We start from the raw sequence: 24,759 nt of genomic DNA on the forward strand, positions 1-24,759 counted from the left end.
ATAACTCTCATTCTCATTGGCTGTGTGGCTGTGACCATAGCAACAAAACATATTTTTCAACATTTCAGAATATTTGATTGTACATCTTAAAACAATGACATTCATATCGAAGACCATATATTTTCTCTTCATCTTGTTCAGCCCAAGAACTTCTAATCTAAACACTTGAGGTAGGCCTGCTGATAAAATGTGTTTTCACAGAGAGCGGCTCTATCAACGGCAGGTTGTTTCAAAGCAGCTAAAAGAAACAAAAACGGCAACTATTTATCAAATCCGTCAGCGTTTAATTGAATGTGAAACGGTGGACAGGAACAGTCAGTCTTTTCATTGAGCTGTCGGGACATGATGAATGGAGCGAAACGTGGAAATGCCCATCTCTCCCGTGTCATTCATCAGCGCCGGCGTCACGCACACGCCAGCCGCGCACGCAGATAAGGAAAGTTTATGAAGAGAATTAGTTCGGAATATGCTTCTAATGAGGTCATTATTTATTTTCAGCTGAATGGTGAAAAAAATAGATTGTTTTTAACCGATCCGTCCCTCCCGCCGTTGCTAATGTTGCATATGGAATGCTGTAAGGGGAAGTGCTGAAAATAAAATGAAAAATGGCTTCACTTAGTCTACTCTGAGCTTAAGTGTGAGTAAATGTTGTTTATTGTGCTTTAATAGATATGTCTTCGTCTGGATCAGTTCGATGTCGTAAAACTGTCTCTCGCTCTTTGTGCAGATTGAGAACCTGCAGGAGCAGCTGAAGGATAAGGAGAAGCAGATGACCAGTCTAAAGGAGCGCGTCAAATCCCTGCAGGCAGACACTTCAAACACGGACACGGCCCTCACCACGCTGGAGGAGGCCCTGGCTGAGAAGGTGGACACCCACGAACACAGATTCATTCACAGCCGTCCGAACCCATCAGTGTCGTGTTGTACCCCGTTAGGTTTATTAATGGGCAGTATAAGTTTGCCATGATTCTCAGCCATGTAGTGTTTGAAGCAATATTTGCCTGTCAGTTATACTCCGGCTTATCTTCTATTTTAGCATTCATTGAAACCAAAGTACTGGTTTTATATTTTTCTCATCCGTTGCCAGTTTAGAGCACTGCGGCAAGTGCCGGATCCGAACAAAAATGCTGACACTTGACTGTACATATCAATGTATAATCTAATACTACTAGTAAATATTATATATTACAATTACTTTATTGATAGTAGTAGTATTTTCTAACTTCAATTAATATTAATATTCATTTATATTTAATATTAATTTGTAAATTAATCTTATTAGTAAATATTATTTTAATACTGCATTTAGTATGTTGTGGTTGTTGTCATTATTATTATTATTATTATTATTATTATTATTATTATTTATGATTAATATTGAAGTATAGCCTGGATGCCAGCCGAACTCAGCCCCGCTCACTACATTTGAGCTCGGGAAGTTCGGTCTGGACTCGATCCGTAGAGGAGTGATTATGTCCGAACAGAAACTGTTCGGACCAATGAAATCATCAGGGCGGGCTTTAGACGATGACGGACAGATGATCAACCGTAACGTAATAATGCACGTCATCAAAGGCCCTTGGGTTGATTTTGTTCTAATCCTAAACGGAGAACTTATTCGTATATGCATTCACCTTCACCTTCTCTCTCAGAAATGATGATCGTGTTGTAAGTACTCTGTGTATCCTTAAATTCTTTTTTTTTACAACACCAGCAAAGATTGTTTAGACTCATCTTTTTCTTCTAATGTTACTTATTCTAGCGTGTGTGCGAACAGGGTTGCCAAGTTTTTACAACAAAACCCACCAACTACTAGCCCAAAACAAGCCCAATAGCTTTTGGGGAGTAAAATGTGTTATTTTGGCAAGGTTGCCTGCTAAAATTCGCATTTCTGGGTCTATATATCACATAATTGAAGTCACTACAACCCCCGCTGGAAAACTTGGCAACACAGTGCAGTTGAGTTCTGTTTACATTTGACAACTAACATTATGCGTCTCTCCGTTGCTCTGATTGGTTGTAGGTCTATCTAATTGAGGTCTTTTCTGGTTTGGTTGAAACATGCCCCATAATCACAGCCCAATGGAGCTATATTCTGACTAGAATTGAGTATGACAACCTCAGGCTAATTGTAGTAGTAGTAATTAATAAACTTAAATATTTTTAGGGCCCAAGTTCCAATGGTGTGAGGGCCCTATTGGAATGGCTTCGTTTATGTATTATTATTTATACATTACATTTGTTTGTTATTATAATTATTATTATTATTAACTACACTATGAATGGTAGTCTCTCCTTCAGAGGCAAGAGTTCACAGGTGACAGATACAGCAGAAGCTGTGTGTATGTGTGTGTGTGACAGCGGTGAAGATTGCTCTGTCGCACACCCTTATGTAAGGCCTCAGTCATTCTCACACTACGATTGACCTCCCAGCAAGCGTACGGATCCACGGGTCAATCCCTGTCACTTCTCATCAACTCACATCGCATGTGTGATTGTCTTCGCCAACACCTTCTTGTAGTTCGCTGAATGTTTCGGGTCATGGACATCCAGATGACGCAGTTCTCTGAATCAACATATCCCCCACACGTACCCCTCCTGCCCCCTGAACTCCATCTCATGAATATGAATGAATTAACCCCGGCGGTTATTAGCATTGTCTTATGTGTCTGCAGTTTGGCGGCGATCTGCTGTTCTGCGTTTCCCCACTTCATTTCGCTCACATACCCTCACGCGCCGAGGTTTGGGCCCCCTGTTCCTCCCGGCCGCAAGCCGGAAATTAACTTTGTCAGTCCTCTGCATATTGAAAAGGAGAGCTCTGGCTCGTTCAGTGGACACACATACTCGAACGCAGGCGTACACGTATGTGCTTTTGCACCACGTTCCCCCTCACGCAGGCCGTTTCTGTCCTTCCCTACCTAGACTCGCAATTCACACACCTCGGATGCCGTACGAGGCACATTCTGAACCCCGGTTGCATCTGGTGCCGAGCATCACGGGGAGAGTTAGCTGGCACAGTGATGAACGGTCATGCTTAATGTCACAGCTCAGCGAGGAGCGGCCAGGAACGCCGGCTCGGGAGAGTGAAATACAGCCTCTGCGGTGAGAAATGCAGCGCGGGCCTAAAAAAGAGCTGTATTATTATTGTCCGGTTCGGCCGCTCGGTGTGTGAGTTTTGGCCGGTGTGGGTGTGAAAGTGCTGGAGGCTGATGCTCTCCATGGTTCCAGCCGTCCTCTTTCACAGGCCATCGACTGCGAATGCGAGGCTGCGCCAAAACACTCTTTCCTCAGACCTCTTATTGTCTCGCGTTATTGCTCTGTGTCTCTTTTTCCTCTCTCAGAATTATTAAAGCAGCGTTATTAAAGTGCACGTACTGTACGGCATGGTAGTCGTTCACATCAGATCTGACTCATTTCTACTAAAGTTACTTCCATTTTCTGAAAGAAGACGTGGCCAAATCCTCTAACACCTGGCCAAAGTTGACACATGTGTGAGATTAATGGGTCGTACACAGAATGTTCATTCAAATATGTTCCACTAGCCGTGCAGAGTTACGCTTAAGTTGGGAATTAAGGAATTGGTGTGCCTGCGCTTTCTACATTTTGACAGGTGTTGGCCCACTCTTGTTTTTGGGTAAATATTACATCCCTTACACAAACTGAATGCACATAACCACAAAATCATTTCCTCTTTGTGTGTGCCACTTTTTTTTCTTTAATCATTTAAAAGAAAAATGAATAGAAAATGTACTATTACAGTGTTCTGCCTTTCATTATACAGATATCCAACAAGTAAAGAGAAAGCTTAAAGGCACTTCATTCATTCATAGATTCATTCATTAATTATTATATTGATTATTAAGTAATAATAATAATAATAGGTTATATCACTAGATTTGTGTTTGTTTGTTTGTTTTTGTTTATTTAAATTATATTAAAGTTTATAGTGCACATAAAAAATAATGGTTTAAGGCTCTAGATTCTTGTTTTTTTATTTATTTATTTTAAATATATTGTTTAATATCAATAAAAATAATAGTTTATTACTCTTGTTTATTATTTATTTAAATGTATTTTTATATTAAATTATGCTTTTTAACAACTGACTGAAATAAGACTTTTTTGAAATTATAGTAATAAAAATATGTTTGTGCTAATTAATGCATAACGCAATTAATGCGTTATTATTTAGTATTTTTATTATTTAATAATAATAATAATAGTTGTTATAAATATATTAGTAAATATAAATAATAGTTTATTGTATCAATAATAGATATTTTAACTGCTAGGTCTTTCATTATTTACTTAATAATATAAAATTAGTTTTTTGTTTTTTCATGGAGCACAAAGAGGATTTTTTAAGGATTTTTAAGCAGCTGTTTTCCATATGTCAACAGTTCATAGTTCATATCCCATTTGACATTTATGCTTTACTTCAAGTCTTCCAAGCTTGGTGTGAGGAATGGTGCAAAATAAGCGAAATATAGCTGTTCACTAATGAGTCTTGCATTAACTGTTGAACAACTGTATGTTGTACTGAAAAGAAAGCTAACCTGCTTAAGATCCTTCAAAGTATCTCATTTTGTGTACCACAGAAGAAAGTCACATGGGTTTGCAGCAACACGAGGCTGAGTAAAGTATTCATTTTCCCTCTACTTTTAAATCACACATTTAACATGTCTTCTCTTGTTTGTGTTGTTTGTAGGAGCGTATTATCGAGCGTCTGAAGGAACAGAGGGATAGAGACGAGAGAGAGAAGAGCGAAGAGCTGGATAGCAACAAGAAAGAACTCAAAGAGCTGAAAGAGAAAGTCGGCGTACTGCAGGGAGACCTGTCCGATCGCGAGGTGAGCGCTTGCGTTCAAACTGATGCTTTATTAATACCTGTATTCTATGAAGTTTAACATTTGACTATTTTCCAAAATCTACAGTGTTTTTCTAATGATGTACACCTTGTGGACATTGAAATGTGTGAACAAAATGACATCGATTTACATAGTAGCAGTGAGGTGAACCATATCTAGCAAAATGTTTTAATCTTTTGACTTGAATCAGTAAGTAATGCCTTTAAAACTCCCCAGAACACCATAGCAGCAATAAATGTTGTGTTATTTTAGAAAACCGCCTAGTCCACAACATCATTTACTCTGTTGATGACCGTTAAACTACAATGTCATTTTGCAAACATACTTTGAGATTTGTGTAATCTGGTTGCATATTTGTGAACAGAAGTCTGTGTTTGCGGTGTAAATATTGTAGTCATGAATTGTGGCCTGTATGATCAACTAAATCCACAGATAAATCCTAAACGAAATCTCTTTTATCAGGAGAACTGTAAGCAAACTCTTCCAATACGCAAACATATCAATGTTAAACTATTATTTTTATTTTTCAGTGAAATATTTGCACATATCTGATGTTTCTGCAGGATTAGTAGATTAAATCTTGGGTTTGCAAGTCATGTTACAGGTTTTTGTACTGTAGAGCTCAGAGGTGGGCGTCCAGCTGACATCTTGTGCAGTTTCACATTCATAAGGCAATGGGTTCAGATGCTGTTTTTTGCATTTATAACACATTAATCCTCTATAATGTGTCAGGTGCGGATTAAAGAGGTCAAAGCGGATCCCAGACCGCATTAGAAGAACTTCCTTTAGATTGTACTATTGGATAAGGTGCTCAGGCTTGATAGAGACAGACTGATTCCACAGCCATCCGCATAACCCCAGAGGAGCTGTAGCGATGAGAACAGACATGCTGGACCCACTGCACTGTCAGTCGTGTGTGTGTGTGTGTGTGTGTGTGTGTGTGTGTGTGTGTGTGTGTGTGTGTGTGTGTGTGCATGTACGACAAGAAGATAAATGGAGGATTCTAAATGTGAGGGAACGGCCCCTCCCAGAGAGCAACTGCTCATTTCTCTTTCTGTCTTCAACTCTGCTCTGTTGTTCAGGGGTTTTTTTGTGCCTTTTTGCCTTCTATTCTTTTTCTCTTTCTTTATTCCTTTTGCACTTTATTGTATTTTGGATAGCGTCTCTCCCATAGCCTTTTCATTAGCATAAAAGAAATGTAAATTTGGCCATCGTTTACTCGCCCTTACGTCGTTCCAAATCGGTATGACTTTTTTCCCTTGCGTGGATAACAAAAGAAAAAAAAGTACTGGTCGCACAAGCTTTCGGAAAATGTGAAGCTTCATAAAGGACATAAATGCACCATAAATACAGGATTGTTTAAATGTTTTGCATTATTATTAAGCATATTTCCTCAAAATTCTCACTGTAGTGTCTTTTATTTAATTTATTATTTTTATTTTTTATTTAATTTAATTGAAAACTACATTTTCACAAAACTGGTTTGACTCTGAATGTATCCAACAATCTCAAGTACAGCTGAAGGAATAAGGACTTTTTTTCATTTCCTCAAAATTGTCATTACTGTATTGTGTCTTGCCTTTTTATTTATTTTTATTTATATATTTTATTTTAATAGAACAAAAAAATCCAGTTATAATTGATTAAAAGCTCACTAGAGTCAGTACAAGGACTTCAATTTTGACATCATATGGTCATACAGACTACTTTATAACTTTTATGGTGCTTTCATAGTGCTTTTTGTTCCTTTTTGAAGCATGAAAGCTTCATTCCCCATTCCTTGTAATTGCATGGAAAGAGTGACCAGTACATTATTCAAAAATTCTCCATATGTGTTCCATGGAAGAAAAACAGTCATACGGCTCTGGGACGACATGAGGGTGAGTAAGTGATGACCGAATGTTAATTTTTGGTTGAACTATCCCTCTAATGATGGTGTTCGCCGTGTACACGTACAGCAGCTTTCCCGCAGCTCTGTGTCTGTGGCTGTTTTATTATTCAGGTTATTCTTGTTTGCTGTGATCTCTGCATTCCTCTCCGCTGTCTGCCTCTAGAACATGGGCGATGCACATCCCCACCACTAAACCACTTCCTGTCTCACCCCCGTCGCTTCTTCCTCTCGTCGGCATCTTTCTCTTTTCCTTTCCATTTGTCTTTGCTTCCAAAAGTCCATAGAAATTCTGATGAAATCATGCCAAGTCACATTTCACACCAGAATCAAAAAGATAAATAAGAAATTATAGTCTCCAGAAATTAAATAATGCATAGAGGATTTTTTAAGTGTTTTGTGTTGCCATTATTTTAATTAACCACATTTCCCCTTTAATTCAGATTAGTATTTTTTCCCACTATATTACAATAACTGTAATACAATAACATACTCAACCATTGAAAAGTTTGGGGTTTTTATTTCTGTTGTTTTTGAGTGTAGTCTTGCAGTATGTTGAAGTTCTGCTTAAATGTTGTCACAGAAAAAATTCTAATTCAAATAAATGCTGTCCTTTTTAAACTTTCCTGAAGTAAGACACATCATGGTTTCCTCAATAATATTAAGCAGGACAACTGTTTTCCACAACTGTTTTCCTACGGTTTCTTGAGCTGTGTCACTGAAGACTGGAGTAATGATGCTAAAAATTGGTCTTTGATCACAGGAATATATTACATTTTGAAATATATTTAAATAGAAAACCGCTATTCTTATAATATTTTACAAAACCACAGTTCTTACTGTATTTTTGATCAAATAAATGCAGCTTTGGGGAGCATAAGAAAATGAAACATTAAAAACATAAACTTAAAAAAACAAAATAAAAATCTTTGAACGGTAGTGTACATTCATATAAATGTTAACTTAAATCTTGATGTTGACTGAAAAGGTCATGTATGTTCATGAATAGTTTTAAAATGGTAAAAATAATTGCATGTATAATTGTAATATATATATATATATATATATATATATATATATATATATATATATATATATATATATATATATATATTAATCGTGCATTGTAGAAAAAAAAAAAAAAAAAAAATTCAATTTTTTTGTTGTGAAATACCATTTAATGTTAATTTCTTTTGATTTTTGGGGTGAAATGTGCCCCAGGAGCCATGAGAGGTTTTCTGAGATCCAACCATGTCTTTTTGCTACATGTAGCGCTCAGAGCGTCAGTGTCCTTGGATCATGACTGCTGTCCTGAGCTGCATGCATCAGCCTCCCATCACTCAGTATCCTGTTATATCCCTCTCCTTGTTTTTCCTGCATTGTGTTGTTGAGCTGTGACCTCTTCGCTCCGAGCTCTTTCAGCCTCCCCTCCCGCACTCTAATCATAAAGTGTGGAGTCCAGCACATCCCATCGTTCCCCTCTCGTGTTTTCTTTACCAACGCGAGAGAACGTGGGGCGGCAGTATGAACATTAAGTGTGTATTTTGGTCCGCGGACTCCAGTCGAGTGTGAAATTGTGGGGCTCTCCGGCTGAAAGCGGAAAACGGCAGGAAAGGCCTCATGGATGGAGGGCTACAGTTTTAACTGCGTGCCCGAGACTCTGCTTAAAAAAAAAACAGAGAGCTGATGTACTGTATATGAGCAGAGCCCTGTACATAATAGCACACAATATTTGTGATATTACTATTGAGATGTAACCTCTACTGTTACACACAATCGTTCTCGTGTTTCATATTTTATCACATTATTCCTCATGAAACCGTGCGCCGTTAAAGGAACAGTTCACCCTAGGTTGGAGCTTTCCTCCTTTAAAAAAGCAATATGAAAGCACCATAAAAGTATCATAAAGCGGTCCGTATAACTTATAGCGCTATATATTCAAAGCCCTTCTGAATCCATGTGATTGCTGTGGGCGAGAAACAAACCTTTGAAATGACATGAGGAAGAGGAAAATTGTAGTTTGGGCGAACTGTCCCTGTAAATATGAATATGATTTTATATATATATATATATATATATATATATATATATATATATATATATATATATATATATATATATATATATATATATATATATATATATATATATATATATATATATATATATATATATATATATATATATATATATATATATATATATATATATATATATATATATATATATATATATATATATATATATATATATATAATATAATGACAGGTGCAGTGATTAACACTGATTATCTCTTCATCATGGCACCTGTTAGTGAGTGGGATATATTAGGCAGCAAGTGAACATTTTGTCCTCAGTTAATTTGTTAGAAGCAGGAAAAATGGGCCAGTGTAAGGATTTGAGCGAGTTTGGGGCCAAATTGTGATGGATAGAGGACTGGGTTATAGCATTTCCAGTAGTGAACCGGCGACAGGGTCATGGGTGGCCAAGGCTCATTGATGCATGTGTGAACCAAAGGCTGGCCCGTGTGGTCCGATCAAACAGACGATTGTTCAAGAAGTTAATGCTGGTTCTGATAGAAAGCTGTCAGAATACACAGTACACCACAGTTTTTTGCATATTTATTAGCAAAAAATGTGTAATGTGTTTAATAAACATTAATATAGCCTATTTATTTAAAATTGTGCAGCTCTTGTGGGCTTCAAAGTTTAAGAAATTCCTTCTGTACCCAATAGAGACAGAGTGACACGTCATAATTTCAAACCATGTTTAATCATCATAAACTATGTATTATTTGAAAGCTTCAATTCTTAAAAATCATGCTTTTTGCAATTGTTTTTAAAACCATTTTAAGAACAGGGAAATTATAAATTAAGCCAAAATGATAAATTACTATTATTTTTATTAAAAATATGGTTATGTATAATCTAGATAGCTTAATATTTTTCATTATTTGAATGCACATAGATTTGCAACACTGCATGTAAGCTGTGTAAAAATAGGGCTCGTCATGGTCGATCTTTTGCATTCGTCTGAACAACGGCAGAAGACCATAGACTGTAAAAAAGACTCGCTCTGTTCACGCTCTGACAGTCGAGCATGCTTAAGGAACAGAAGGAATATTCTCTTTTTTAACTCTTACATTTTGTTTAATTTAAGCACTTTTATAGACCTTTTATCGAATGTTTGTTTTCACATACTTTCCAGTCCTTGAATACTGTGTCTAAAATTCAAGAACCGTGAAGCCTGTTATTAACTAACCAATGTTACGTCTTTTTGTGTAGGTGCAAACATTATAATTGATAAACTAACACAATGCACGAAGAATGCTTTAGCTAACACAACATTAAAAAGTAGCCTAACTGTAGTTAAAAACCTGTAATATTAAGTTAAAACATATAGGCTATAAAGCACAAACCATCACATTCTCACCTGTTAAATGTTATCCCATTTCTTCAGGAATTTAAATCGCGCCGGGTTTTACAGAGGCTGCGCAGGGGAAACAAACCAACCCTCTCCATTGACTTTCTATTGCGTGAAGCGGCCTCCCTATCATTTCTGACTTATTATAAAAAAAACTAACAATGTCTTAAAACTGCTATGTGACAAGGTGTACAGAAAGCAAGCTCAAAAACCCAGAATTTTTTATAAGCTGTTGACCCAAAAAATGAGCGTTTAAGGACACAAAAGTGGATACAGGCAACTGATGTGTTATTTTACACTGAGAAATACGCCCACTGGAGGGTAAAGTAGTCAGCGACAGAAAATATAATATATAAAACTGACATTTGGATATTTGACCAAATGTTAACTGCACACGTAGGCATACTGAGTGTCAGGTTCCCAAAATTATCCCATTCTTCCTGCTGAAGCTTCATGTCTTATTGCCTGGATCCACTTTAGTCTCCTTAAACGCTCGTTTTTTTGGGTCAACAGCTTATAAAAACTTAGTTATGTGTTTTTTAGCTTGTTTTCTGTATACCTTGTCACATATCAGCTTTTTGTTACAAGTAAGAAAAGACAAGACGACAATACAAAGTCGTATTGTATTGTCTCACGCAATACAAAGTCAATGGAGAGGGTTGGATTGTTTCCCCCCCGGTGTGAGCATGGCCTAAATGCAATCCGTCTCTATAGGATAGCACTACAACCAACCAGAACAACGAATAAGGAGAAGCGGAGCTAGTTGATAGATTCAACTTTTACCGTATCCGGTCGGCAAAACTCTGAACACATCTTCCTTTTTTGCTGTTCTTTGATATTTTCTCAAAGAAAAGTTTAACTCCATGTCTTCCAGAGTCACGGCCAAAGCCGATCTGAAAGACTGTTGTTCGCCAGCTTCTTTGTTTTCAAGTACCATGTGGAAACGTCACAGCTCTGTCATCATGTTAAGCCCGCCCACACACTTTATACACGATGTGATTGGCTTGACCAGGGTTTGGTTTTTCCAGCTTGAAAGCCAACAGAAAGTTGCTAGACGCCCTGGCTGCAAATCAGATTTGCTGCTGCTAGGGTGTGTCTAGATTTCTAGGCAACTGTATAGCCACAGATAATATAGAAATACATTTTCTTTCAGATGTTCCCGAAATCAGGTCCAGTTTATTTGATCAATTCTAATCGCATTGAATTAAATACTTTTGATTGTGTTTGTGTACACATGTATGCTTCCAAAAAAAAAAACTGTCACATGGCATTTTGACTTGGCTCTTCGTGCTTCCTGCTGTTGAAATTGGCTCGAAACGGCTGGCTGTGTTTCTGATCCTTATATTTACATGTGTTTGTGCTCAGGTTGTTTCAGTGCAATCAGGACTGTGGCATGACGTTAGCAAAGTCTCCTCCTGCTTCTCATTAGCTCTTTCTCCCCCCAAACCTGATCGTCTCCATTCAGAAGTAGATTGTTCAATAAGTGGTCTCTGATTTAACCTTCCTTTCCCTCACCCCCAGGCCTCTCTATTGGACCTGAAGGAGCATGCCTCGTCCCTGGCCTCCTCTGGACTGAAGAAGGACTCCAAGCTGAAGAGTCTTGAAATCGCTCTTGAGCAGAAGAAAGAGGAATGCACCAAATTTGAGAGTCAGCTCAAAAAGGTGAGCCAGACACTTGGAGGGAATTGAAGCATCACAGCTAACAAATACAGAGGGTCTCGTCAGCTAAGCAGCCAGGAACGTGTAAAAACAAGCCATTACGGTGACTGGCAAGCCGTTAGCGCTACTCTGACAACACTTAAAACAATGACAGTGAGCTGAATGTGTGCTCAAGTGCACTTCACCTGTAGAGTATTTCTCTGTCGAGTGCTAGAGGGAAGATATTCGCTCGGTTTTAGACCCTAGCTAGCAACCTCGCGGTCTACGGTCAACAAAGGCTTCTACCTTCAACTGCAGCATTCTACATTAATCAGAATATTGTATTTGAGCCATTTTAAACACTTCAACAGAGCAGTTATGTTAATAGTCACTCAAATGTAAGTACGAAAAGATACTCAACAAAAGTTTATTGTTAGCATTTTGCTAAGCTAATATGCACATCACTGAATACTCCGTGAATTATTCTAGTTTTAGTTAGAAATATATATATTTTTTAAATCATTGTTAAAGTAATGAATGAAATTAGCTTATTTATAGTACATTTACATTTTAAAGGTCTTCATTTAGCTTAGCAAATTAACAATTGGAGACAGAGTTGTGACAAGGATATATGTTATGCTGCCTTTGATCCTGGCCAAGATGTGGTATCATCATTTTGATACCTAAAAATGGCTAGCTTGACCGCTTTCTTGATTTCCGAACAGAGCTATTTATTGAATTTTATATCTTAGGGTGTCTGAACACTACAATAATCTCTGATGAAGCACTTTGACTTGCATAAGATCCAATTTAAATTGCACATGGCTTAAGTCTTGGAAATGGCTATACATGTTCCTAAATAGGGCTGCACAATATTTTTAAAAAGTAATATATGTTACATCATGAAAGTGCAGGAATTCAAGAACAATTTGAGTGATTTGAGTTTTAATTATTAATTTTTTATTCCTTTTTACTCTGAAGATTTTTCACACTTTAAGGGGTAAACAAGTTAGCAAAAAAAGTGTCAATTAGTTGTCATAAGCTTCATTCCATTGTATATGATTATGATATGATTTTTATTGTCGTTATTATTAAATAGAAATATTAAACCCCCCAAAAAGTTGCAAATATTATTGTACTATAGTATATAAAAAAGTGTATTTTATTTTATAGTGCTCTGTAAAATGTCTGTGATTTCTAATATGTATTATACTAACGCTTCCCTTAATGTGTTTTTTCTACCTGAGCTACCCTTTGCACACCAAGCCTTTAAATTCTTTAATTTAATTTCAATGTGGATGGTAGCCAGCGGAAAAAATAAAGTAACAAAATTAATAAATTGATTCAAATCGCTAAAAAGCAAAGATTAGCCATTTTAATATCACTGTCAGGTGAGAGACTTGTCTAGATGTGTCTGCTCACTCATGTGGGTGTATTATAAATAGCTGCTTCCATAAATTCATGTTAAGTATATTTACATTTACATACATATATTTAAATGCCAAAGTATATATACATTAAATAATAAATGAAAGTTATATCTTTAAATCATCTGGAAACACAACGGATAATACACACTCTCACCTCTGCAATAAATGTAAATCCCGTCCGAATCACAGACGTTGAGTGATAAGAACTGTAACTCATTCAGAAAACTAGTGCCGTCCGAAAAGCGCTATTATTTTGGCAGTTTTTCAGAAAATAAATATGCACTGCATTTTTCAGAGTGAAGTTCAGTACTGTGTTCATTTACACATTTGCAGCCCATGATGGTGTTTTGTCAGTGACTCAGAGTGGGTTGATTTACAGTAAATGAACCAAGCTGCTCTAAGATATTGAAAAACACTGTATTTTATTTATTTCCAAATATCATGCAGCCCTATTAATGATCTGTACTTACTTGAACCACCATAAGTGATGTTTCGATACCACTTCATACTCAACCATGTCTGTGACTTCTCTCCTCATCGCCATGTTTTCACACTCCTCTTTTCTCTCATTTTCTCTCCTGATCTTGCCTCTTTGTCATCCTCACCTCCTTTTTTTTTTTTACCAGATCAGATGTTTCTCACATTTTCCTAAAAAATATTTTGTCATCTTTGTGTATCACGCAATTCTGTTTCTTCCCCAACCCCTCTGTTTTCTTTCTTTCTTTCTTTCTTTCTTTCTTTCTTTCTTTCTTTCTTTCTTTCTTTCTTTCTTTCTTTCTTTCTTTCTTTCTTTCTTTCTTTCTTTCCAAAAGCGCTCTGAGCTCATGTCAGGCCATCCCTTCAATCTTGTAAGTGCATCTTGGTGTGAAAAGCCTCCCTTAGCTGTGTGTGTGTGTGTGTGTGTGTGTGTGTGTGTGTGTGTGTGTGTGTGTGTGTGTAACTAATAAATGTGTGAGTTGAGCTTTGCTTGCATGAGCTTGAGGCTTATCTCAAGTTTAGTTTTGTGTGTATGTGAGATAGAGAGGATATGTTAGGGAGCTGGCGGAGTCTGTGAGTGTTCTGAGATTTGCTTGCATGAGATCTTTTCTTATCTAAAGCTTGAGAGTGATGGCCTTGTGTGGTTTGACATTGCTCCGCAGCAGAGCTTGGATTTAGTGCCGTGTTCGTAAGCTGATACGTGTCGCATTGAGCTGTGTCAGCATGGTGTGCACGTGCCTTGACAAATGCTATATTTTTTAAGTCCCTGATCCTTTTTAGAGCTAGTATAGTTTTATGAAAGGGGTGTAGTTCGACTCAAAAATGAACATTTGTCATCATTTGCTTGCTATCTTGTTGTTCCAAACCAGAATGCATTGTTATTTTTCTACATGGATTATGGACTATTTGATGATGATTATTATTACTATTTGATATTATTATTATTAGTAGTAGTGTTTATACATTCTCAAGCGAAAAAAGAAACTCTAATGGCGCTCGGTGTAATTTAAATCTTGTTGTTCCAAATATGAGTATGCTAATGCTTGAACGAGATTTGAAAGCTATTAAGGGGAAGATGATTCCTTTTATAATGAATAAAAACTTTTTCAGTCAGTTTGTCCTTATTTCAAAATAGGGCTGAGCGATATGATGCCCATTATATTGTGTTAATTATTGTTATCATTTTATTGCCCAGCACTATATTAAAGTCTCATATGGACGACTTTCACAGTGTTTTTTGTATTTTTATGTTTTTTTGGAAGCTTAACAGAATGTAGACTAACATTTAATGGAAAAGAGAAGCATGAACATTCATCAAAATTTCTCCTTTTGAGTTTAACAGAAGAAAGTCATGTAACAACGAGTAAATGATGACAGCTCTAGTTTTGAGTTAAATTTCCCTTAAATATGCACAAGCTTTAATGTTCATAGTCTGTGTGCTTCTGTGCAATTGTGTTTGTTAGTTTTTCAGACTGCAGTGAAATCAGTGCAAGTACATTTAGTTCTGGATGGTGATATTGATCACTTTCGTATGCACATTCAGAGCTCTTTGCGTGGCTTGATGAGAAGATCTGGGTCCCATCGTCCGTTCCAAGAGTAATGAAATCTCTGGCAGCGTGTGTGCGTCTGTGTTCGCACAGGGTCTCATATAAAAGCAGTGCAAGTGAAAACCCGCTGACAGCTCGGTGGGCGTCTGCTGTGATTGGATGAGACAGAAAGGGGGCGGAGGACTCGACTGTCCCTGCGTGACCGCCAGAAGTGTACATGGATTAAGGTGTCAGCGAGGCTCATGAAATGCGAACAGACATGCCACCAAGACATCCAACAGTCTACATTACACAAACCAGCCAAGATTCCCCCAATGCACTTCCTCAACTACTTCGTATAGAGGCACATCAAAACTCTTTTATATCCCTATGCACATGCACATTTATATCATTCAACAACGAGATGTTTTCTCACAGGAACATTTATAGGTCAAGAAAGGCAGCATAAATGCATAAAAACCACTGCAAATGTGTGCTGTTTTCACATAGCCCCTCTGTTATTTTGCCCAGCCAAACAGGGACAGGCACAAACACATTATTAAACAACATTATTAAACCGCATTTCCCTCAATCGCCTGTTTAGCGCTGGGACACTGGCTGTTCCTCTGAAAGATGGTGCCGTATGGATTGACCGCTCTGGCTCTGTTCCAATACCAACACGCTGCACGGAGCTTACAAGCAGACACGGCGTCCCTTACATCCCACTAATAACTATACGAATGCTGGTTATTTCCTACCCAGTCTGTTTGTCTATTCCTCTGTTTTTCAAAAGGACAAATCCGCATCCGTATTGTGAATGAGTTTGTCAGTGGTCCTGAACACATGCTTTTCTTATGAACAATACAAAGAATACAATACACTTCAGCCTTAGAGCCTAGAATATTATGTTTTGCAGTTATATAAAATGTTAACTTGCATAAATTAAATTAGCCTTGCATTAGTGTAGAAACATTCAAAAATATCTATATTCCTCTCATTTTTAGATATGTCAGAGAAAAAGTCTGTTTAACGATTAAAATCATGCAACAAAGTCAGTGTTTTGACATCATTTACAAGTAAATACTATATTTTGGTGTGGTCTACGTTTGTCAAACATTCCCAGTTACTTTAGAGATATAGGTCTATCAATCACTGCAAACCAGCATTTTTTCCCAAACTAGCTACTAGTATTTTATTTTATTGTATTATGTTGTTATACATTATATTTTATTAATATTTTTTATTTCTAGAAAATAACAGTCAAAGTTACTTTTTTGTCTTCAACTGTATTTATACACCATTTTTTTGTAACTGGGTTGTAAAAATGTTGAACCTCCATTTATAGAAAAATGATAAACAGCTCAAATTATATTTAATTTTTTGTTATATATTTTTGTTGCCATTTTCTGACGGTCAAGCGCCTCCTTTTACTGACCATTTGTCAAAAAAGAAAATAAATAGTTAGATCATTTAATAGTTGCAGACCCTGTTCATGGAACATGCCTTGTACTCACAGATTATTTTGCTCCGCCCTCTTTTTGACACATTTTTGACGCTAATTGCTCATTACATGTCTGTATCGTGTTTACGTATACAAACTTTCATTTCTTTTCCAGACTTACCCTTTTACACACATTTGTGCGCTGCAGCAAGCGGTCCGTCCACACATGACAAGCTCTTGGCGGTCAGAGTGGAAACCTACTCAACCTCAGGCCGAGACTTTAATAAAGCTAATTAGCGGGGCCTAAACGTCACCTTCAAATATTATCCTCAATAAACCAGAACAGTCCTCTTTCACCCAGTGCCAGTCTAAAGAGACCTCAGAGGCCAGACACTTTGCTGTATTTTTTACCAGCATGACACTGTAAGGATTTACTTCATTTGGTTTTATTTTTGTGCCTGGCTGTTTTGTAACTATATTCTGGATAGCTTCAAGCTATCTTTGAACGCCCTCTGCATTCAGACTTGGTACGTGCACACATGCACTTACATGCATGTAGTCATGGTGCGAATGACACAGTGCTCCTGTGTTCTGACCTTGTAAAGCCTGCACTGTGTTTGTGTTTTCACTGTTTTTTTTAATGCTGCAGGACGACACCTGTGTCCTTTTAGAGGACTTTTATGAAAGAAACATTACGACTGACTCTTTTAATTGTCCGGGGAAATGAATTGATTTACTTTTCATTAGAGGAGGCCCTTGACCCGGCACTTTAGACGGCCGTAATGTCACTAATTATTTTGATGACTTCAGCATGATTGTGTTTCCATGTGAACACACACACACACACGCACACACACACACACACAGTAATGAGGCCGTATCCTGTTGTGATGTCATGGGGGACCTTACACACAGCCTCCAGGTGTGAGTCGGGTGTCTGAGACCTCAAAACAGCCCACAGACACACACGTACTCATGACAGTCTCTAGGCCATGCTTGACTGCTGATGGCTTGGAGAGTTAAATTCAGGGGAGCCTCTACACTTCTTGTCCAATCACAGCACAGATCCATGCTAAAACTAAAGCTTGTGAAAAGATACTGAACATTTTTAAACTGGTTTGAGGCTGTTTTTTGGTTAAATAATAATAATAATAATAATAATTATTATTATTATTATTATTTACTCATATCATTTTAAATATGAAAAAATGTAGACTTTATGGTTGCAACTGAAACTCACTTTCAACGTTCACTGCCTATTTGATTATTTATTTATTTATGAATTTAATTGAACTTATGAATGTATTATTATTACAGTATTATTTTACATTAAAACAGTAATCCAAACTTTGTTTTGGTTGCCCCCTGAACTCTGCCTTTGGTCCGTACAGGCTCAGTCAGTTGCGGTTGAGGCTCAGGTAAATGCAGGATTATCGGAGCGCATTGCCACACTCGAGCAGGATGTGGCGCGTTACAAGGAGGATGCTGGGAAGGCACAGAGCGAGGTGGACCGTCTCCTGGAAATCCTCAGAGAGATGGAGAATGAGAAGAACGACAAGGATCGCAAGATCAACGAGCTGGAGAGGTACACACACACACACACACACACACGCATTCTTAATGAAGACATACATTAACATAGACTTTTTGATTTTATGTACAGTTACTATCGCCTATCCTAAACCTTATCTCTAATTATCCCCTATTTATCTTGGTTTACGTACTGAAGATGTCACCAGATGTCTGCAAAGGAAGATTTTTTTGACCCCAAATATTTGGATTTCTCAACTTCTCACCATCTTACTCCGTTTGTGTGTGTTTCATCATGTTTATGATGCATGTGATCCTTCAGTTGCATGTTCGGTTTAGATTTTACATTATTCATTCTTTCGTTTTTGCAACTTTCAGAATATATTTTCCATTCTCCATCTGGCAATTTAGCTTTTTTTCTTTTTTGTATTGCCACCGCAGGCTTTTGCGATGTCATGCCAAAATAAAAGTAACAACACAAGCTTTTTTACAACAATGGTAGTACTGAGTGCAACAAATGTGAAATTTCCCTTGTATTGGGTACTGACAGCCAACAATATGTTATCGTGAAAACCCTATACAGGGAACTCTGTGTATAATGCCACTAAAAGATAGGTGACCACCCAGTCCAAAATAATGCACTTGATGTAGATTTGTGGTCTTGTTGCCTTGGTTTGTGTCCATCGCATTTGTCATTGTATAGTTCAATTGGGTGCACATAAGTAGTTAGTGTCGCCCTGTGCCCTTTTGCTTTTGGAAAACCGCTAAGACTGAAAGATCTATTTGGCATAAGGATGAAGATGAGGGTGTCAATGTCGTTCCCTGTCTTCCTCTTTTTTCTGTTTGTGTTCTCTGTTAGCTTTCGCTCTCACCCACTCAGTCATTTCTTATCCTTCGTTTATTTTGGCATTAGACCAGAAGTGAGTCGCAGGAGCTTTTGGAGGGCAACCTCAGCGCACAGCATTATGGGATTTGATTGAGCATGTCAAATAGATTCACGGCCTTCATAGACTGTAGATTTAGTTCTAATCCACAACAGGTTGCTCTGATCCCAAATTATGTTCTGTGAGAATGAAGTGAATAAGCAACTAAGAGCTCCATAAATGATAACTTTATGAATTGCACACCTTCAGATACATATCTGCTCCTCGAGGAGCATTTTTCTAGACATGTTGCACTTTGTGTCAGCATTTATGCTGGTGTAAACATCTGTGTTTTCGACATGTGTAATTGGACTAATTAATGAAAGGCAAATACAGACCCTTTTCACATCTTCGCAGCTCTTATAAATAAATAAAAATGATGAATAATTGAAATGGGGCTGGAGTGTAAACAGACAAGAATGTGAGGGAGAGTCTGGAGGTCACGGGTGTTGATGTTGTGCATTGACAGTCATGTACTACTCCCTTTTACCCTCCGTCAGGCCTTTCAAAGCTGTTTTTGGAGACCGTTCCCAAGCACAAGCGTCTACAGAAAGCCCTGCTTTAGCCTGACAGGGACATTTATTTGCTCGGAGGCTCTCGTTGGTGGATACTGGAAGTGTTTTTGGTGGATTTCTGTTGTTTCATAAATATTAAAGAGTTGCGTTGAATGTCTCATGCTTTCTTAACAGATCGGTGTTAGGAGTGGATTAGACTAAAACAAACTCCATATGCTTGGCTCGATGCATCATTCATGTCAACTGAGAGAAGATTTCTGAAATAAACACCAGCCGCAGTCGCTAACCGTGGTGCTCCGAGCTAATTACCGCTCAGAGTCGGTTTATGTTCTCTCAACACACCAGGGAGTTCGGTTCTCAAAAACCTCCCATTGTTCTTTCTGTGTCGTAGTCTTCCGGTACTCTGTAGTTTGACTCTTGATGTGGTTTTGACTGAGAGTTATTCAGACAGATCCTCTTCTGTGAGCGCCTGTGTCTTTAATCAAGACGAGAATGGCAGGTAGAAGCGGTGCGTTCTGTTCAGAGTGAGTCAGGATTACCTTTCTCACTCGGAGATGGAGAAGCCAAAGCTCCTCTTGTTGCAGATCAGTGGTGCGGAGGCAGGCCTTGTTCGAAAATGCCTTCAAAGTCACCGAAAAATGGCAGAGGTTGAATTGGGGCATTGGGGTATTTATTTCATAAAATCGGCGGCAGTAAATTTGCTGGTAATTATGGAGGATTGTAAGGCTCACTGTTTGAGAGGGAGCTGAAATGGGAGGGTGAGTCTGAAGAGACGTGTAGCAAAGAAATAGAGGTGAAACAAATGAGGGGGAAAAGCACAACCAGAGGCACTATTTGTAAGGATAGTAAAGCTGATTCTCATGTAATTGTCCTTTATGTTTCGGGAAATAAGCAGTGCGTGCTATGGAAATGTGTATGGAATATCAATTCACATATTTTTTTAAGTCATTTTTTTTATTGTCATATCTAAACATACCCTCAGACCGTCTAGAACACCCACCATAGTTTATTTCTTAATAAAAAAATATGCTACTAAAGGGTAATATAATACATTTTATACAAAAGGATGTAATGATGTATTAATAAATAAAAATGCATAGAATATGATTAACATGTATATAGATGTATGGCTGTTTTTGATGTTTTTAATTTGATACATGTATAAAATTGTCTGAGGTGAATAACATTTAGATGGATGGATGGGTGGATGGATATGTTTACTATTATATTATATTAATTATATTTATTTATATTCATTCATTCATTAATTTTATACAATATTGCTATACATTACATTACATTTCATCTACTAGTCTAGCTTTCTAAAAACACTACAGTATGAGTATTGTGACACGTTGTTAATTTTCCTCTATTGTAAGTTGCTCTAGATAAATAAACGTCTACTAAATGGATATATGTAAATGTAATTATATTATTTATATTTTAAAGCCTCTTTTACATTTTGTCAAATCATTTGGGGGCTTTTCTCAGAAAATTCACATCTGATTAATAGTAATCCGGTTCATAATTATATAATCAATTTTGAATCAATTCACAGCCTTACTAAAGATGGGTCTGGTTTTTATTGACTTTATACGTTTTCTTGAATCGGGAGTAGCATGTGAGATTGCATGTCACATTGTCAGGTGCTTTTTTTTTATGTTTTTTTCCATTCACTATGCGTGTATCACAAGTCTACATGTGAAGGATCATGAACTTTTAACTATTTTGTCTTGCCCAGCTTACCAAGTTAACCCAGCTCACTCTGTGTGTATTTCTCTATTTCTCTCTTTCTTTCTTCATATTCATCTTCGTTTCTTTTCACTGGAATGCTGTCTACATCCCAGTCTGGCTTCAAGGTCAGTATGCCTACTTTCCTTACTTGCACTTCCTTTGTACTGCAAATCAACTTCTTTAGGTTGTAACACACAAACTATGTGCTGCTTTAACAGGACCCACTCTGTAAATCATTTTAAGGATGGTTCGAATGATCTCGGACTTGTGTTATTGAGGGGCTGGTCGGGGGGAAAACTGTATCCGCTAGACGGGGGAAAAATAATTCAGCGGTTGATTGTGGTGTGGTGGTGCCCTTGGGCGACGCACTTAACCCCAATTTGCTCTTGTTGCCTCCATCACTCCCCTTGGACTTCCTTCTAAAGTTTCTATGGAAAAAAACAGAAATTGCTCTGACCTGAATTGATTAAAGGTTCAAAAGAAGGAATGAGGAGACCTGGTTAGGTCAAGCAGGCACTACAAACAGAAGAGCTTGTCTTATTAATGCATACCATCTTACCTGTGAGGTCTGCTGAGATGGAGTTCAGAAGAAGAAGAAAGCCAGAGCTTCTGCTGATAGAAAGGATGTGGGAAAAGAACTAGGGAGAGTCCTTGCAGAACTTCTAATTGGAGCGTAAAGGATCTCCATCAGTCATTTTCTCCCGCGTGGTGTTGAAAAGCTCGCCTCCTCTGCCAGCGCGCTGTCAATACGGACCCGTCCCGCTACAGTTGGGATCCCGGCATTCGGCTTGTTTATCGTGCTTATTATTTGCATCTCTTTTTGTTTGGTCTGGAACAGAGACTTGTCAAACTGTTTAATATTTTCCGCTCTTGTTACTCCACTATAGGAAACAAGCCGAATGTTACGGTAGTGGTTGACAGAACTGTCATTTTCTCTCTCTTTCTCTTTCTCTCTCTCCCATCCTTCTTCTCCTCCTCTATTGTTTTTTGAAGCTTTTTTTGATTTATTTTCTGGAACTCAGGAACTCAACGAACATGGCCGATTTGATATCTCCCCCAGATGAAGGGGTTCAGCGTAATGAAAAGGAATCCGTGTCACTCTGAAATGAATTTTCCCCAGTGTTACGCATTTGCTGCTGAGCTCCAGGGCCTCTTGATTTAGTCTACAAATGCTTGACAATAAATGTGATGTGCGTCGGTCCCTGAAGTCTTTTTCTTTGTTTCCGTCTTTCTCCATCTCATTCTTTTTTCTGTATTTTTCTCTTGTTAATTCCCCCCCCCGATCTCACTTCTTTTCATTCTTTTTTTAATCTGTTTACTTGTATTTCTATTTTTCTTGTTGTCTTATTCTCTCTTCCTCAGTCTGTCTCTTTCTGTCATGTCTTGACTTGTCTTTTGTTTCTGTGTTGGTCTCTTATTTTCAAAGTAAAAAAATATTTACTTTTAAAAAGTTAGGCAATTTTCTAATATTTTATTATACAAAATCTTAGTTATACAAGATTCAAGATTCACCTATTCAGTCAGTTTAATGCCATTTAAATAATTTAAGTTGACTTAAACATCCTAGTTGATTGTACTTTTTTGTCTAATTATTAGAATATTATTGACTATTGATTTGCTAACAATATAAAATGTGTATAAATATATTTATATATACCGACCAGGCATACAATTTTGACTACACTGTAAAAAATTATTAAGAAAAAAAGTTACCTGGTTGCCTTAATTTTGAGTTCATTGAAATTAAAATGTTGAGTTAATACAATGAACATTTTTGGAGATTCGACAACCTTTATTAAAATATTATTAAAAGATTTTGTAAGCATATTGGGTAATTGTGTGTTTTATTTCTGATGACGCAGTGAAACATGCCAAATAGTGCTATTTTCATGATTTATCACATTTTTTATGTGGTTCAGATACCAAAATATTTTGAGTTTCTGTTTATTGAACAAATTTCCTTCATTGTATCAACTCAAATTTTTAAGTTCAATAAACACATTTTAAAGCAACCAGGTTACTTACTTTTTTAAGTTAAACCAACAAAAATCAACAATTTTTTTTTACAGTGTACCTGATTATCTCTTTCTCACGGCACCAGGTGGGATATATTAGGCAGCAAATGAACATTTTGTTCTCAAAGTTGATTTGTTAGAAGCAGGAAAAATGGGCAAGCATAAGGATTTGACAAGTCTGAAAGGGGGCAGATTGTGATGCTAGACGTCTAGAATCACGCTTTATTTTACATCATGCGGATGGCGGGTGCGTGTGTGTGTGCGCCGCTTACCTGGGGAACACATGGCACCATGATGGACTATGGGAAGGCAAGCCGGCGGAGGCAGTGTAATGCTTTGGGTAATGTTCTGCTAGGAAACCTTGGCTCCTGCCATTCTTTAAACATTAACTTACGGTATTTTATTTTATTAATTTGTGATACATAACATTATCTATGTAATATACAGTATCTGCCTATGTAATGCATACTATTTTGTCATTCCTCCATCTGTTTTTCCTCTCTCTTCAACCTCTTCTCTGTTTGTGTAATTTAAGTCACCGTTACTCATTCTGGAGAAGGTAGAAGGCTGTAAGGCTGTATTTCTGGGTTCTGTCTCATTATTGCGGGAGGCTGTTCTGCTGCGCTGGTCTGTTGGTCTCGGTTCCTCCGGCAGGTGAAGGCCACAATCCCACACAGACAGGGAGGTCTGCTTCTCTGGGCCTGTCGACGAGTGCATACGATCCGGCCGGCTTGGGGAACACCTCCGCCTGTCTGTTGTCTCTGTGTGCTTTCCAGTTAGCTTTGGCTGGCCTGGCCTTAGGGCCGACCACATGATTAACTAGATTAGTCAAGGGCCGGAGGGAATCGTCCATTCCACACAGGATGATACGTAAGAGACGCGGGGACACCCCATTGTGCACCTGGCCGCAAAACGTTCTCAAAAGCCAAAGTCTATTAGGCTCGAAAAGTTAGCGCTCGCCACAGACAGAACTGTGAAAATGAGTCCCGCTATCACGCAGCGGCTCTTGCCAGCTCTCCTCCACCTGCTGCTAGAGAAATGGCCACAGCCTGCGAAGAACCCACATTTCCTGCCTTTTATTAGTCCTGAGCTCACGAACATATCCTGAACGCCAGGAAGGAGATATCCGGCCAATATAAAGACACAACTGACATTAAAGGATGACTTTGAGAGGGATGAGGGATGGAGTAAACACACACACACACACACACTCAAACAGTCTTTGATGGCGTTCCACTCCGTTTTCTGCAGGTCAAACAGGTCGTGGTTGAGATAAACAGAAAGATGTTTGTCCTTACTCAACCTCTCTGGACTGTTAGTGTGGGCACACTTATGTGCAGTTCAGTCAGCGC

At 37.8% G+C, this 24,759-nt stretch overlaps 1 protein-coding gene across 10 annotated transcripts in view; it reads left to right on the plus strand.

Annotated features, from left to right (window-relative positions):
* The window catches only part of erc1b (ELKS/RAB6-interacting/CAST family member 1b), a 225,045-nt gene that overhangs the window by 66,029 nt on the left and 134,257 nt on the right, over nt 1-24,759 (plus strand). For 4 of the 10 annotated variants that reach the window (XM_067428498.1, XM_067428497.1, XM_067428491.1 and 1 more), the window contains 5 exons: nt 728-865; nt 4,709-4,849; nt 11,700-11,840; nt 18,082-18,275; nt 21,506-21,517. In XM_067428498.1, the coding sequence (XP_067284599.1) occupies nt 728-865; nt 4,709-4,849; nt 11,700-11,840; nt 18,082-18,275; nt 21,506-21,517 (626 nt within the window). Of the gene's footprint in view, nt 1-727; nt 866-4,708; nt 4,850-11,699; nt 11,841-14,058; nt 14,095-18,081; nt 18,276-21,505; nt 21,518-24,759 lie in introns of all 10 variants that reach the window. The other 6 variants (XM_067428496.1, XM_067428488.1, XM_067428493.1 and 3 more) reach the window with 3 other exon arrangements.

This window comes from Pseudorasbora parva, chromosome 20, assembly GCF_024679245.1.
Source record: "Pseudorasbora parva isolate DD20220531a chromosome 20, ASM2467924v1, whole genome shotgun sequence".
Lineage (NCBI taxonomy): Eukaryota > Metazoa > Chordata > Actinopteri > Cypriniformes > Gobionidae > Pseudorasbora > Pseudorasbora parva.